This window comes from Aspergillus sclerotioniger, assembly GCF_003184525.1.
Source record: "Aspergillus sclerotioniger CBS 115572 chromosome Unknown BO94scaffold_5, whole genome shotgun sequence".
In the NCBI taxonomy this organism is placed as follows: Eukaryota; Fungi; Ascomycota; class Eurotiomycetes; order Eurotiales; family Aspergillaceae; genus Aspergillus; species Aspergillus sclerotioniger.
This window is the reverse complement of record NW_020290995.1, coordinates 410,570-425,513: the sequence shown is the minus strand read 5'-3', so window position 1 is coordinate 425,513 and position 14,944 is coordinate 410,570. Positions and strand designations below refer to the sequence as shown.

The window sequence follows — 14,944 nt, the reverse complement described above, 5'->3', positions numbered from 1 at the left end:
GTTCTACAGCGATACCAATCAAGCTCTTTGGGCTTGCTGTCGATGATTCATGGGGATGATGGGCGCGTGGCGGTCACGTGGCTCCGTGTCTTACCGTTGCGGGTAACGTAACTAGGGTTGGTTTAGGGTGGTCGATAGTTCGAACGTCGGTATGGTATTGTATTGAGTGGTGTAAGTTACAACGGACTGGTTTCTTTTCCGGGGTTCGGTATGGTTATTGGTTTATGATGGGGACCGACGCTCGGCGGGGAAGAGGTCCGATGTTCGCAATGGTGATTGCAGTAGTTGGTAGGTGTAGCGTCAATTCATGGAGTTTGACTGTATATTATAGAAGGAAGAGAAGCACCCGGCGTGCTATCTTTCTTTCTTTCCTTCTTTCTATGCATTTAGATAGATGGCTGGGTAACCTATTCTCACCTGATAGTAGCTCAATTCCACTGTTACTATGGTATACATTAGGAACTGATAATAGTAGTAGTAGTAGTAGCAACACATTCCTGTAGGTATAGTTCAACGAACATATCTCCCCTTCACCACCGCCCCACACTCAGCCAAATGAGCCCGAAAACTCTCAGTGGTAAACATACGCCCCCAATGCAGCGGACGATCACAATGCAACGATTTGCAAGCAAGACAATGAAACCCCCATTCCAGCGATCCCCCTGGTTTAAATTCAATTCGGAAGCACGGCACCCGTATAATACCCATAAAGCGCTTTGGATTCGAAGATCGGTCATCAAACGAATCCCTACATATAGGTCGCGTAACTCGCATTTTATGATTAATACAAAGAAAGTAAGTCTTCAATTTCTCACTCAGCACCTCCGCTGAGAACTTTTCCATCGCTTTAACCGTCCCATGAACACGAATGCCGGTTTTCCGACGAGCAGAATAATCATATAAAGTCTTCCGCCGACGACGTTCCAGTCCCCGGGGCGAGTAACATCCAGGGAAGCTCTTCATGTGAGGTAACCCGGCGAGATGGGTAGACTGGAGACCGAATTTGCGGATTACGTCTTCCTGTGATAAAGGAAGGTAGGCTGTTTTCTGGGTGAAGCATAGAAAGCAGACGCGACGGCAGGTGAGTAGGTATATGTAGGCGGCGAAATCACCACAACTGTCGCATTTGGTTGTGGTGAGTTGGTTGTGGAGATCCTGGAGGGTGAAGTATTGTGCAGTTTGGATGTTGAGGGTTGCGCGGATTAATGCTGGGGTATGGGTGAGGATGCGTTTGTATTGGGGGAGAGAGTGGGCTGTTCGTCTTGCGTGTTTGTTGAGGGTTTGGAAAGTGATTGGGGATTTGATGTCCAGGTGGAGGAGTGTTAGGTGGATGATTTCGAGGGGGAGGGTTGAGAGGGTTCCGAGGGTGTAGTGTGGATGATTGGGATTGACGGTTATTTGGGTGTTTGAGTTATAGGATTTGTCGATGTCGTTTAGTGTGTTGTCTTGGAGATTGAGGAAGATGTATGTTGATTTGCTTGTTTTTGGATTAAGGGCATGGTACTTTTGTTGCTGGATAGACTTGATAAATGTGGGAAGAGAGTTCATCGAGAGGTGAGATGAGGCAGAGTAGTTTCTGATGGGTACCTAAGGACAGAGAGGAAGGAATGTCGATTTGGCCAAGGGAAAGGGGAGGGGTCGTTGGTTCTCCAGATCACGTGGAACAAGTGAGTAATACAAGTTAAGCGTACAAGTGAGCTGCGAAAGGGAAGACGCTGGCAAGAGATGGAAGGCATGGAACTGTTTACGTATAGCGGCATTCGATCGAGATGGGAATCTGGAAAGGGGAGGGAGATGGGAAATGAAATGGCTTCGTCCGATATATTGGCCAAACAATGGTTAAGAAACAAAGTCAGTTAGGAGACTGGAGTTGGGAGAAAGAGGTTGATCATCACAAACGTATATAGTACAATCTATTCACAATACTAGAACAAGTCATTACAACTTCTCCGCCTCAGCCATCAACTCCTCAATCTTGAATCCCTGCACATCACCAGCAGTGAACATACGCAGCAACTCTCCCTTACGACCACTGGCCTGACCACCAAAGTCATAGAACCGCTGAACACAGCTCACCAACCAGCTAGCCTCGGTAATCGACACCCCGGAATCCGGCATGACCTGTCCATGCATCAGAACCAGACCCTTCTCATCCGCCAAGTCCAAATGATGTGTGATAGTGGTATGGGGCTGCGCGAACGCTCCATGCAACTTATACGCAGCCAGCGGCGTAAATATAATAGTGGAAGTATGCGCATTGGCCAAAGAAGCGGGTGAGGCGGTCGTAGACGGCGCCGAAGCCGGCGGGTGGAAGGCCCATTGCAGGAAATGGATATCCGCACCAGTGTTGGCGTTATCTGCGCTATTCTCTCCCTCGGCCTGGGTGCGTGGCAGGGGCAGGATGAATTGTGGGTTCTGACGAGCGGCGGAGACGATGCGCTGGTATGTCTCGACGGGGATGACGGCGCAGATGGAGTGGGAGTTTCCGGCGTGGCGGAGACGCCAGATGGCTTCGATTTCCTTGGCCGGGAGGCTGCGGACTTTCTCGACGTCAATGAAGGAGTCGAGGGGCTTGATGCCGCTGGATTTGGCGGCGGTCGCGGCACGAGCTTGGGGAGTGGGTGGAGGCGGAGGCGGAGCGGTGGTGGAGGGTTTGGGGGGTTCGGGCGTGAGAGGAGTAGTTGCTTTCTGGCGGAGGTCTTCAATCTTCTCCTTGTAGGCCTCTTTCAGGGAATCAATGTTTTCGTGTCCCTCGCTGGAGTGCTGATGGTGAGTGATTGGATCAATGGCTGTGGCGGCGGTCGACTCACGACTGGGCTTTCTGCTTCAGCTTCGCGCTGTACCTGTCCAGCACTTGGTTGGGATCGTGGTGCGTGGCGAGGAAGCGGACATCGTGCACCTGAGCCCAGCGCTTCTGCTGAGAGCGCAGGAAGATGTTCCGACTGCGGAGCAGGGTCTGAAAGGCCGAGGATCTGAGGGACGCCATTTTGGGGGTGCAGCTCTATAGGGAATCCAAGGGAGCAAGATCAAAAGACCGCCGCGGCACAGATTCGGTCTAGGTGATGATTACATAAGCGGTTTGTATAACGTAATCGGTAAGCGAGCCGCCATTGTAAGCGAGCCGCCACTTGACCGCGTTTTGCCCGCAGTCGAAAAGCTCACTCTATTCAACCCCCAACCATGCCTCCAAAAGCGCGTCAAAATGCTAGAGATCTAGCTGAGCAAGAAGGCAGGATCCTACTAGCAATTACTGCTATAAAAAGCAAGCAAATTGCTCAAATTACCAAAGCTGCGAGGGTCTATAATGTCCCACGTTCAACACTACGCGACCGTCTTCATGGAAGTAATTATCGCAAGGAAACACGCGCCAACTCCCATAAAATGACTCAAAATGAAGAGGAATCGCTTATACGATGGATACTATCACTTGTTCAACGTGGAGCACCTCCCCGACCGTCTTATGTACGAGAAATGGCTAATCTTCTTCTTGCTGCACGCAACACTACACCCGTTCAATCAGTTGGACAGAAATGGGTCTACAACTTCATCCAAAGGCATAATGAAGTAAAAACATGCTTTTCTCGTCGATATGACTATCGACGCGCTCAATGTGAAGACCCTAAAGTTATAAAGGAGTGGTTTGATCGTGTACAAATCACTATAATGCAGCATGGGATTGTACCTGAAGATATCTATAACTTTGATGAGACTGGCTTTGCTATGGGCCTAGTAGCTACTGCTCGGGTAGTTACTAGAGCTGATTTTTATAGCAGAACACCTCTCGTACAGCCAGGGAATCGGGAATGGGTTACTTCTATTGAGTGTGTTAGTGCTTCTGGATGGGCCCTTCCACCATGCCTTATCTTCAAGGGGAAGGTCCATATAGAGGGCTGGTATCAGAGCGATCTACCACACGACTGGAGGATTGAAGTTAGTCCAAATGGCTGGACTAGTGATGAAATAAGCCTTCGCTGGCTTAAGAATCTCTTTATTCCTGCAACTACTGGTCGTATGACTGGGAAATACCGTCTCCTAGTTCTTGATGGCCATGGCAGTCATTTAACACCTCAGTTCGACAAGACATGCAGTGAGAATGATATAATTCCTATCTGTATGCCTGCTCATTCGTCGCATCTCCTGCAGCCTTTGGATGTTGGCTGTTTTTCACTATTAAAGCGTGCATATGGACGCTTAGTGGAAACCAAGATGCGCCTCGGGTTTAATCATATTGACAAGCTTGACTTCCTTGAAGCTTTCCCTCAGGCGCGTACAGAGATCTATACCACTAGTAATATCTGCAGTGGTTTCTCTGCTACTGGGCTAGTTCCATATAACCCAGGGACGGTGCTTAGCCAGCTGAATAATCAACTGAATACACCTACACCACCTGGCAGTCGGTCAACTAATTCAGTGCCTAAAACACCCTACACCACTAGGCAGTTGGAAAAGCAGGCATCTACAGTGAAAAGAAAGCTTCTTCAAAGACGTGTACGACAGGGAGAACGCTCGCAAAGCCTTCCCTCTTCCTTAGAGGTACGATTAGACAAGATTATCAAATGCAGCGGGTTGGCTTTAAATGAGGCAGTTCTTGCACGTCAGGAAATTCGTGATTTACGAGCTGCAAATGAGAATCAGCTTCAAATGAAAAAGAAGTCTACTAAACAGCTTACTGCTGCAGAGGGTCTTTCTATTCAGGAGGGCCAGGAACGATTTCAGCAGGAGAATCAGGTCTTTGAAGCTCAAGATACTGTATCTAGAGATCCAGGGCTTCCTGCAGTTGGACCACGCGTACGCGCGCCACCGCAGTGTTCTAATTGTCATATTCGGGGGCATACTAGGGTTAGATGTCCTAATCCACCTAGTATCTAGTTTTATATAGAAATGCAATTGTTTTGTTGGCAAAAAGGCACTTGAATGTCACCTAGTCATGGAAATCGGGTGGAGGTGGCGGCTCGCTTACAATGGCGGCTCGCTTACCGATTACGTTACCGAGCATACGCCGAGGGAGAAATCACCAGGCCAGGTACAAGCGCTTGTTTCATGTATTGGATTCTCTATACTTGTGCATCGTATACTTATGGCTATAATGGCTAATTCTCAGTTCGACGTATCTACCAGCCCAACTAAACATGGTATTGAGTGAACCGAAGACACCGGCAAGCCGATATGGCTGAAACTACAGAAAATTAAGAACCAGCTTGTACACCCACCTGCTAGATCCTTTACATTCTCAGGCGAGCAGAGGTGGCTGTCGCGTCGGAAAAATGGGAGTCGGCGGTCGGAAATCGGCTTCGATCCCCATGAGGTGGGAAATAGCCGGTGGGGATGGAATGGCCGGGGAGAAGCAACAAAGTGGGGAAGTCTGGGGCGTACATGATACGAACTAAACCGAACAAAATAACATCACCAATAAAGAGACAAGCAGAATCATAACTTACATAGAGTAAGGTAGAAGACATTCCCGCAGGGCAAGGCTGGGCTCTCCGCATGTTTCCTACCCAGAGTGGGGAGCAGGGAACGAGTCAGCTTCGAGGACAACACATGTTTCTACGTAGTGATGCCAGGCTTTCCCACTTCCCAGCCTCATCAAAGGTAGGTATAAAAGGCTACAGCAGACTGACCATAGAGGCAAAACAGGCTCGCAACGCTGAACACAAGAGCAACGAGCATGTCGCCCACTAAGGAAGAGACCGATTACGAGGACGATGTCCATGTCCTGATTGTTGGGGGAGGCCCATGCGGCCTACTCCTGGCATACTTGCTCGCCCAACTTGGAGGTACGAGAAAGCCTTGAATCCCAGTACCAGAGCACGGGGAATGAGGAACCAAGTCCAGAGAAAAACACAACAGCTAACAGTCAATCTCCCAGTCCGGTCCTTGTTGTGTGAACGTTACCCCACCAGACTAGAAGCGCCCAAAGCCCATGCGCTGTCTCCCAGATCGCTCGAACTATGCCGTCAGTTTGGCCTAGATGTGAATGAGATCCGCAATGCTGGAACCAGCCGGAGCGAGGCGTTCTGGGTTAATTTCATCACCCATTTGAGTGGCAAGCAGGTAGGCAGGCTTCCGTACGAGCGAATGGACCCGGAGGTCCTGGAGAGCACCCCGACGGTATGGCCATACAGATCTCTAGAAGGTGGAGTTGCTCATCCCGGATGCAGATGATCCACAATATCCCACAGCCGGATTTCGAGGAACTGGTCGCGAAGAAGCTGTCCAAAAGCAGTTTTGTGGAGATGCGCAAGAATCATTCCTTCGTCCGACTTGTCGATGTAAGTTAAGGCCGGCCAAAATAGGCTCCGAGCTCCTGCTGATGTCTGATTAAGCGTGGTGATTATGTTCTAGCCACTATCGAAGATCGTTTGACAAAGAAAGAGTACATTGTGAAGTGCAGTCATCTCGTCGCATGCGATGGTGCCAAGAGTACAGTGCGGAGGTTCTTGGGAATCGAGAGCGAGGGCGAGGATTCCTGTAAGCGAAACAACCGGCATGAGAATATCAAACTAACCACCATTTAGACGAGACAATGATGACAATCCATGTCAATGCCAATCTGCACCCAGTGGTTAAAGAGCGTGTGGGCATGCTGCACTGGGTGATGGACCCCGAAGTATCTGGCTTTATAATAGGATATAGCCTGGAAGGCAATCAAGTTTTGATCTGCAACTTTGATGTGAGTTCTCGAACTTCTACCCAACAACTGCAGCTGTCTTTCTTCATTCGTTGACTCAACAGTCATTCCTTAAGCTAATTTCCCAATAGTCGGAAAAGCACCCAGTCGAGACATGGGATGAAGTGCTTTGTCGCAAGACTGTTGATGCGGCTATCGGTACCGAAATTCCATACGATGTGCTGAGCTATCGGCCGTGGATACTGAGTAGGAAGGTTGCGCATTCTTATCGAGAAAACCGTGTATTCCTGTTAGTTCCATGTTTCGCCTTACCGGGATCGCATTAACGCGTTTGTATAGAGCCGGCGATGCTGCCCATTCGTTCCCGCCTACTGGAGGACTGGGCCTGAACAGCGGTCTGGGAGACGTCCACAATCTCGCATATAAGCTGGCCGCTGTGCACCATGGATGGGGAGGCGACGGACTCCTTGACAGCTATCAAGCTGATCGGCGACCGATTGCCTGTATCAACGCAGAGCAAAGCGTCAAGAATGGGAAGCAGATATTTGGATTGTTGAAAACGCTCGGAACTACCGATCCTGACGTTCAAGTCGCGAGACAGAATCTGTATCGCAACATTCAGGATCCGCACATTATGAAAGAGATCCACAAAGGCATTGAGGGCCAGCGGGAGCATTTTGATAACCTTGGGCTCCATGTGGGCTATGTTTATGGCGACCACCGGCGACCGAACTGCGCGTCCACTTATGAGCCGGTTTGTGTACCAGGAGCTCGTCTGCCTCACGCATGGATCAGGCTGTTGGCCTCGGATAATCCGCGACTCCCCCCGATAGATTGTTCCTATGTGACCGAGCTATCTCCCAAGGAGGTTCAACTGAAACAGTTCTCGACACTGGATTTGTGCGCGTTCGATGCCTTCACCCTCATCGTGGACGTAGAGTCAGCAGACCATTGGGGGCGAATTCTCGAGGAGGTGATACGGCAACTGCCCAGCAAATGTGCTGGGTTGAAAATGGAGATGGTGACCCGCGGGGGCACCTTTGACCTTCAACCGGGGGATGGCGGAAGATGGATGGCGCTGACAAGACTTGCGGAGGGCCAGGCCATTTTGGTCCGACCGGATCAACACGTGCTAGCGCGATTCGAATATCCGGGGGAAGCTGGTGGGGTTCTGGGGGAATTGAGGGCGCATCTGGCGTGGGATGAGTGAGCCACCGACGGGCAACCGGAGTTGTGCAGAGCCGTCGGAAAGTCTGGGAAGGTGGCCTGATGCTCGTCTGAGGGGAGGAGAGGAGGCTTTGCTTGTTGTCTGTAGGTATCGTTGGTGTATCCGACGGGTAGAGAATAGATGACCGTCTGTGTTGATGATAAGCCTGGGATGTATGGCATCCGATTAAACCGAACCAGAGAAACGACGCCCCGGCAATTCCAAGGACTATGTGGAGGAGAGCAAGTCGGATAAGAAAACAACCGCTCTCCACGTCCCACGGTGGGGGCTCAGGCGCGCGTGGAGAAAGCGTGGAGAAAAGCGTGGGGAGTGACGCCACGGCGAAGAACTGCTCCTCAGTAACCGGCGGAAAGCAGATGCCGATCCCCTTGCGCGTTCAGCTATAACTACGCGCTGCTGCCTCCATTCATTGCCCCTCCCCCTCCATATCCTCTTCTCCCCGCAACGCTGGTGTCTTCCCCTGGTCGCCATTCCTCCATCATGTCGCACTCTGCCGATGAATTGGCAAAGCCTACGGGCGAATACCGTCAATACTTGCCCGATCTGAGTCTGAAGCGCTTCCAGGTGATGCGCGATCAGGATGCTCATGAATACGCACATTCTTTCAAGACACTGAAGAACCCTCCCTGGCTGCATGCGCTGTACACACACTGGGTGGATTTGTTGCAGGAACCATTCAAGGGCGTCACCACCGATGGTATGTTCTCTTCCATCTGCTTCCCACCCAACTATCTGTCGCCAATGCTGATCAATTCCCAAAGGAAATGTTCGTCCCGGCCTGTTCACGCTCCAAGACGAAGATGTCCCAATTGGCGCCATCGTGGAAGCCGTCCAGAATGTACTGTCCCTAGCCGACGATAAGCAGCGCCAGGCGCTGTCCTACCACATTGATTCCCCCGAATGGCGGACTTGGTCGAATCCCGAGTTTCTCTTGGCTGATAAGGGTCTGCGACTCGACGAGATTGACAACAAGCTGCGTGATGCCACTTTGAACGTACTGAAGGCCACCCTGTCGCCCGAAGGCTATGACAAGGCGATCAAGGCGATGCGGATCAACCATTTCCTCGGCGAGCTGGTCGAGTCCACCAAGGTGATGAACGAGTTCTCCTACAACTTTGTCCTTTTTGGTCGTCCCTCAACCACGCGGCCATGGGGCTGGTCCTTCTACGGCCACCATCTCTGTCTCAACGTCTTCCTATACAAGGGTCAGATTGTCGCCTCCCCATGGTTCACCGGTGCAGAGCCCAACGAGATTGATTCCGGGCCGTACTCCGGCACCCGTATCATGCAGGTGGAGGAAGAGCTTGGCCTGCGCCTGATGCAGTCCCTTACGCCCGAGCTTCAGCATCAGGCTCGCGTATACGCAGAGATGCATGATCCTGCCATGCCACCAGGCCGCTGGAACCGCGACGACCAGCGCCACTTGTGCGGTGCTTACCGAGACAACCGCGTGGTTCCTAACGAGGGCATCACGGTTGCTTCGTTCACCGAGGAACAGAAGAACTACATGTACGGCATTTTCGAGCAATACCTTTTGTACCTCCCTGCTCGGGCGCGCCAGTTGAAGCTGGATCAGATCCGTCAGTATGAGTCGGAGACTTACTTTTGCTGGATCGGTGGATATGGTGATAGTGATCCGTTCTACTATCGGCTCCAGAGCCCGGTGGTTCTGGTCGAGTTCGACCACCACTCCGGTGTTTTCCTTAACAACGAGGAGCCGAAGAAGTTCCACATCCACACTCTGTTGCGTACACCGAATGCTGGAGATTACGGCAACGCTCTGCGTGCCCAAATCCCGGCAGTGGAGGGACTCAATGGGAAGGAGATCACCTGGGAGAAGTCCGCACTATGATGACAGATACGTGATAATATATGATGAAGTTATGTGAGTGTTCCTGTGAATAGAGTGTTATATAGCGTACATACGCATGGTATCTGTGATATCCATTTTTACCTCAATGTGTCTTTTTTTTTTCGGATAGAGCGCTGGTGCCTGGGGCATTCGTATGTTAGAGAGATTCTTCGGTGCAAGCTCGGACCGGCTGTTTAGTAGCAACCGATGTCGGGAACAGACCGGATTGGTCCATCGCATGGGATATGGTGAGATTGCTCTTCTTGGAGCCTGTCAGCGTTCTTTGTCCCGGACAAAGAACCTGCGACGCAAGGGCGACCTACAGCTGCCATTCGACCTCCATGGTGAACAATTCGTAAACAGTAGATGTGCTATGTACTATTACTGTTTCGATGGCCACGGTATAGCTTGCCAGATCAATTTCTTCAACTGAGATGCGATCGGTTCCGGGTTTCATGATTGAGGCTACCTTTCCGGGTCAATAGGATTGTAGCTCCGAGCTGGGCAATAATTGTCATGTTATTGCAGGGATCAGTCACCCCGATAACGTGACCGGGACCAACAGCGGCTAATCGTTCAGGACCACCTCTCGGCCCCGAATCGGACCATCTCCAGAGTTCAGGTGGCTCTTCTACTTATTCATTGCCAATCGCTCCTTTCCGCGTTATGCCGCTTTGTCAATCTTGCACCAGTAGGGCAATTGCAGGCATCGAAGACGGCTGCCTCTTCCCTGAGGTGCTCCACCGATGCATTCACCAGCGCCGAGAGTCCAGCCGCGAAACGAAATGCGTGAAGAATTCATGAGCACCGCAGTCATCATCCCTGCATCGGTAGCATGCTATACCAGATAAGATATCCTGGAAATTTCGGGCGTTTCACCGATGCCATGTCGATGCCGAAATCCCGAGCCATCTCGATTGTCCAACCGGTGAACGCCGATGACACAACCTGTTTCCGGTCTCTCAACTGAATTATGACAGGGGTGAGGTGGTTAAGCGTCGGACATACGCGGGCATTCAGTCCATCCGGACAGATCCACCTCATTACGAGGAAAGCCGATTGAGCTGCGAGCCTGCGACAGCCAACGCCCCGCAGCCTGCAGACAAAGCAATCGCTTGTTGCGACTTGCGACGGCGTGCTATGCCCAGGTGGAGCCCAATCCCCATCAAGATGAATACGAGCCCTTTGCATCGGCAGCGATCACCAGTTGTCTATGTGTCCGTTCGCAGAACTTAAGACCAGATGGACGGGTCGCGGGACGCAGTATACGAGGAAGGAGGTGTGCTGTTTCCCTCCAGATGGAATAAAGTCTGTTTGTGCAACATGCCATCCCACCTTCATTTGGACCGGATTGTTTATCCGCATGCCGTGCTTCTGTATGCGACGACATGACACGTCGACGTCAATCGCCGCTTGCGAATATAGTATCTGCCTGTCGGAAGGGCCCGCCCCTTAGGCCGTGTTGGTGATAGTGGCATCCACCAAGAACCTATTAGGGCTGCAGGTGCTGCCTGGAGCTGACGAGTCCCCGTGGACTGGCCAGGCTGGAGAAAGCAACGATAACCCGAAGGAGGAGCATCAGGTCGGCGGTGCCAAATGAGGGCGAAAGATGGGAGTTCTCACCAGCAGCGGCTCGACCCGCTGGTCGGCTCGAACCGCCTGGCGGATCTGGCTTCTGGGCGCTTCGATCCGAAAATGCGCCCCCCAACCCACTACACTTGGCTCAGATGGTCGCCCAGCGGCTCGGGTCATATACTCTGAAGGTCAGGAATGGTATCACGTTGGGAGCCTAGCATGAGTCTATTTCAAAGGTTCCGATTTCGCCCCGCGTGGTGTAAATCTGTACCGCGCTCGGCCACAGTCTCTGCTATGGGCTCTTGCATCATTCGCCTCTCATAAGGCTTTTCCTTTCCTCTTCTCGTCTTGAACCATTCTTTTCTCCCGACTACTTCTACGGTCTCTGCCAACTCCACTTTGACGGGTAGTGGGCTATAGAATCCTTCTAGAAAAGATGGGCGAGCTCCAACATTCAGCCGACACTCCCAATGTCCCCTTTGCACAACGCCCAATCATCATTCTGGGTGCTGGCATTATTGGGTGTGCAACAGCACGTCAGCTCCTGCTGAGCGGATTCCCAGTTATCCTGGTCGCTGAATACCTACCTGGAGATCAGGACTATCGGTATGCATCCGCCTGGGCCGGAGCAGCATGGCACCCCGCGGGTGGGATCAGTTCGGAATGGCGATATCTTCAGGCCATCAGCCATCGCCACCTGTTGAAAATGGCCCAGGAAGAGCCGGAATCTGGTGTCTGCATTGTCGACGCCCTCGAGTATGTCGAACGACCTCCCTCCGAGAACTCCTCGGCCTGGGGCAAGACCGTGGCTGCTAAGGTAAACACTCCCCTGAAGCAGCAGGTGCAGGGAGCTGACACGAGGCCTAGTGGCGTGACCTCCAACCGGGTGAATATCCTTCAGGGTTTAGTTGTGGATGGTCGTACAAAACCCTGGTCACCGATCCCACCCTCCATATGCCATATCTAGGGAAGAAGATTACCGCTCTGGGCGGCCAGTTCATCCGGAAACGGGTGGAATCCCTCGAGGATCTATACCGCATGTTCCCCGAATCGAGTCTTTTCGTGAACGCCAGCGGGATAGGAAGTAAGACCCTCAAGGACGTGCAGGACGACAAATGTTTCGCAGAGCGGGGCCAGAACGTGTTCTACAAGACGGACAACTGTCATACGATGTACTTCCGAAACGGTCAAGAATACACCTACGTGATCCCTCGTCCCATGTCACACGGCGTCGTTCTTGGGGGCGTGAAACAAGCAGACGACCTGTACGTGCTGATGTATACCATACTTACCCCGGGACCAAAACTAACTGCCATTGACAGATCACCCGAACCAGACATGGAAATCGCTCGAGACGAAATCGCCCGCGCCCACCGTCTCGCCCCGGAAGTCGTCCCCGAACATCCATCCGAAGATGCGCTCAGCTACATTGTCGGCATCCGGCCGTCAAGACAGGGAGGGTTCCGTCTGGACTCGGAGCAGCAGGGCAGTCGCATTATCCTGTCTGCCTATGGTTTCGGAGGAGGCGGATACGCCTTTTCATATGGCGTAGCCGATGCCCTGGGGACGATGGTAGAAAAGGCGGAGCGAGAGAACGTGATCCCATGATTGCCATCTTCATCATGGGATAGTGCTGGCCATTACCCGTGGACATTGTCCAGTAGTATAGTATAGTATAGCATCTTGCGTATAATAATAAGCGACGATGACAACAACAGACCATTCACACTGTCATACCAACATCCACTCCTATTCAATACCAGCAGCACATCCCCCTCCCTCAAAAGAATCAATGAACCAACCCAACAACACCACTCCCCTCAACCTCCTCAGACAAGTCCCACCAACCCATCCTCCCAACCCACCACAATCCCAACCCTGTATTCCCGCCTCAGGCCCCAACCACCGTAAAAAATACTCCGTAACAAGACAGTAAATACCACACCAAACAAACCACCCCACCCACCCAAGCTGACAAATCTATGACCCCGCCAAGCCGATCGCCCTATCCCTGTGCTGTGATTGGTCCCTGACCTGATCGCAACGTGGATCAACCGTCAGCAGGTTGCATTAGTGTCTGGGTTTTTGAGATTATCTCCGGATGGGATCTACGGCGTATCTACCGAGGGTATCTACCTTTAGGGTATTTTTTGGGGATGGATGGATAGTGGGAGATTGTGAGGGAAGATAGCTGTAGGGTAGGTATTTGAGGGTGTGTAGGTATTAAGTAGAGGTTGATAAGATTGTTGTTTGGTATTGGGTAAAAAGAGAGGAGAGAATGGTCACTTTCGCATTCGCATTCACATACACGTTCATTTCCACATAACCCTCCAACCCAGCCTAGGTATCCAACTACAAATACCTAATAATCATCTTCTCCCCCCTCTGCTGCCTCCATCGATTCGTACTCTGCAATAACTCAGGACACCCCCTAACCACCCACGGCCACTTCCTCAAAAACCCCTCTGTGACCTCCCAACTGGCTGGATCCGACGGCTCCCCCCAAACCAACATACTGCAAGTATCCGACGCATTATCCCAGAACCCCATGACGTCATGACACAGTTCCTCGTCGTCGAATTTATCCGCCATCATGACGAGATTATCGCGGAGGCGTGGCAACGGGAAGAAGTCTAGCCACGGGTGATGCGGGACTTTGATTTGGAGTTTGGTTGGACGTAATGCAACGGGGAGATTGCTTTCCTCGATTGTGGCTGGGGGTAGGGTGTTGAAGAGAGAGAGAGCATCGTCGTCTTGGCACCAGGTTGTGTCGCGGCCTAGACCCAGGACGGTCATGTTGGCCATGAAGGCGCGGAAGACATTCATTTTGCTGAGGGTGAGGAGGTGGTCGGCCGAGGGGGAGCCACGGAAGTAGCTTTCGTAGGCGACGCGGGTGAAGTGTTCGAAGAGGCGTTGGATGTCGAGGGGCATGGTGGGGTCGTTGGGGGAATTGCTGCCATTACTGCCATTGCTGAGGGTTTGGAGGCAGCGGGATTGGGTGGGGGTTAGGGAGAGGGAGGAGGGGGGTTTGGGTGATGGTGGTGATGATGAGCTTCGCTCGGCTTGTTGGGAGCTGGATTGGGAGGGTCGGAGGACTAGGACATTGTTGCGTTCGGCTTGTTTGCGTTTTCCTGGGGAATTGGTTAGTTGGGTTGTGGATGATAGTGAGAGAGGGAAGAGATGCTCACGGTATGCGCGCTGATTCAGCCGGTTCTGTCGTCGTCGACGCTCTTTGCGGTCGCAGAGGCCAGCCCAGTCATCTTCGGCGTCCACTGGAGCTGCAGCGGCGGAGGCCTCGGGAGTCGGTGGTGAGGAGCGTGAGGGCCGCGCGGGCTCTGCAATGGTGGGGTCTGGACGGGGCGGCGACTCTTGCAGGTCCGATCCCATGTGACTGTGAGTGGATGGATGGATGGATGGGTGGCTATAAGGCTGAGATGAGGTGATCACAGTATAAGGTGATTACAGCTATAACGGAGTAGGAAAGGTAAGGAGCACGGATGGAGTCCAGGTAGATGGTAGACGGTAGACGGTAGCTTTTTAAGTCGAGGCCTAGACTGGCGAGTCCCTGGCAAAGTCGAACCCGTTTCGGCCTTCACACGCTTGCCCCAATCGGGAGGCCGCCAACGGTCGCATGTGACTGGTATGGTTTCGTAATTAC

At 52.2% G+C, this 14,944-nt stretch overlaps 7 protein-coding genes across 7 annotated transcripts; 3 read left to right on the top strand and 4 right to left on the bottom strand.

The window, feature by feature from the left end:
• Positions 1 to 476: 476 nt before the first annotated feature.
• BO94DRAFT_531983 (uncharacterized protein) lies at positions 477 to 1,583 on the bottom strand. The gene has a single exon (XM_025611021.1). It carries the CDS (start codon positions 1,546 to 1,548, stop codon positions 511 to 513), a length of 1,038 nt encoding a protein of 345 aa, XP_025470778.1. The 5' UTR covers positions 1,549 to 1,583; the 3' UTR covers positions 477 to 510.
• Positions 1,584 to 1,715: 132 nt separating this feature from the next.
• BO94DRAFT_572543 (ATP11 family protein) lies at positions 1,716 to 2,993 on the bottom strand. The gene is made up of 2 exons (XM_025614927.1): positions 2,811 to 2,993; positions 1,716 to 2,755 (listed from the first exon to the last, which is right to left on the bottom strand). Exons 1-2 carry the CDS (start codon positions 2,984 to 2,986, stop codon positions 1,939 to 1,941), a joined length of 993 nt encoding a protein of 330 aa, XP_025470777.1. The 5' UTR covers positions 2,987 to 2,993; the 3' UTR covers positions 1,716 to 1,938.
• Positions 2,994 to 5,183: 2,190 nt separating this feature from the next.
• On the bottom strand, positions 5,184 to 5,613 carry BO94DRAFT_317014 (uncharacterized protein). Its single transcript, XM_025606873.1, has one exon. It carries the CDS (start codon positions 5,487 to 5,489, stop codon positions 5,223 to 5,225), a length of 267 nt encoding a protein of 88 aa, XP_025470776.1. The 5' UTR covers positions 5,490 to 5,613; the 3' UTR covers positions 5,184 to 5,222.
• A 55-nt stretch (positions 5,614 to 5,668) lies between these two features.
• BO94DRAFT_485645 (uncharacterized protein) lies at positions 5,669 to 8,008 on the top strand (the record flags this gene model as incomplete). The annotated part of the gene is made up of 7 exons (XM_025608985.1): positions 5,669 to 5,777; positions 5,870 to 6,111; positions 6,162 to 6,272; positions 6,327 to 6,471; positions 6,519 to 6,673; positions 6,763 to 6,920; positions 6,971 to 8,008. The coding sequence occupies 7 exons, from the start codon at positions 5,669 to 5,671 to the stop codon at positions 7,839 to 7,841; spliced, it is 1,791 nt and encodes a 596-aa protein (XP_025470775.1). The 3' UTR covers positions 7,842 to 8,008.
• A 234-nt stretch (positions 8,009 to 8,242) lies between these two features.
• On the top strand, positions 8,243 to 9,787 carry BO94DRAFT_510072 (DUF3500 domain-containing protein). Its single transcript, XM_025609721.1, has 2 exons — positions 8,243 to 8,556; positions 8,621 to 9,787. Exons 1-2 carry the CDS (start codon positions 8,340 to 8,342, stop codon positions 9,709 to 9,711), a joined length of 1,308 nt encoding a protein of 435 aa, XP_025470774.1. The 5' UTR covers positions 8,243 to 8,339; the 3' UTR covers positions 9,712 to 9,787.
• Positions 9,788 to 11,545: 1,758 nt separating this feature from the next.
• BO94DRAFT_531979 (FAD-dependent oxidoreductase) lies at positions 11,546 to 12,999 on the top strand. Its single transcript, XM_025611020.1, has 3 exons — positions 11,546 to 12,103; positions 12,154 to 12,551; positions 12,609 to 12,999. Exons 1-3 carry the CDS (start codon positions 11,723 to 11,725, stop codon positions 12,892 to 12,894), a joined length of 1,065 nt encoding a protein of 354 aa, XP_025470773.1. The 5' UTR covers positions 11,546 to 11,722; the 3' UTR covers positions 12,895 to 12,999.
• A 520-nt stretch (positions 13,000 to 13,519) lies between these two features.
• BO94DRAFT_485637 (DUF3425 domain-containing protein) lies at positions 13,520 to 14,801 on the bottom strand. The gene is made up of 2 exons (XM_025608984.1): positions 14,475 to 14,801; positions 13,520 to 14,417 (listed from the first exon to the last, which is right to left on the bottom strand). The coding sequence occupies exons 1-2, from the start codon at positions 14,671 to 14,673 to the stop codon at positions 13,639 to 13,641; spliced, it is 978 nt and encodes a 325-aa protein (XP_025470772.1). The 5' UTR covers positions 14,674 to 14,801; the 3' UTR covers positions 13,520 to 13,638.
• Positions 14,802 to 14,944: the final 143 nt, after the last annotated feature.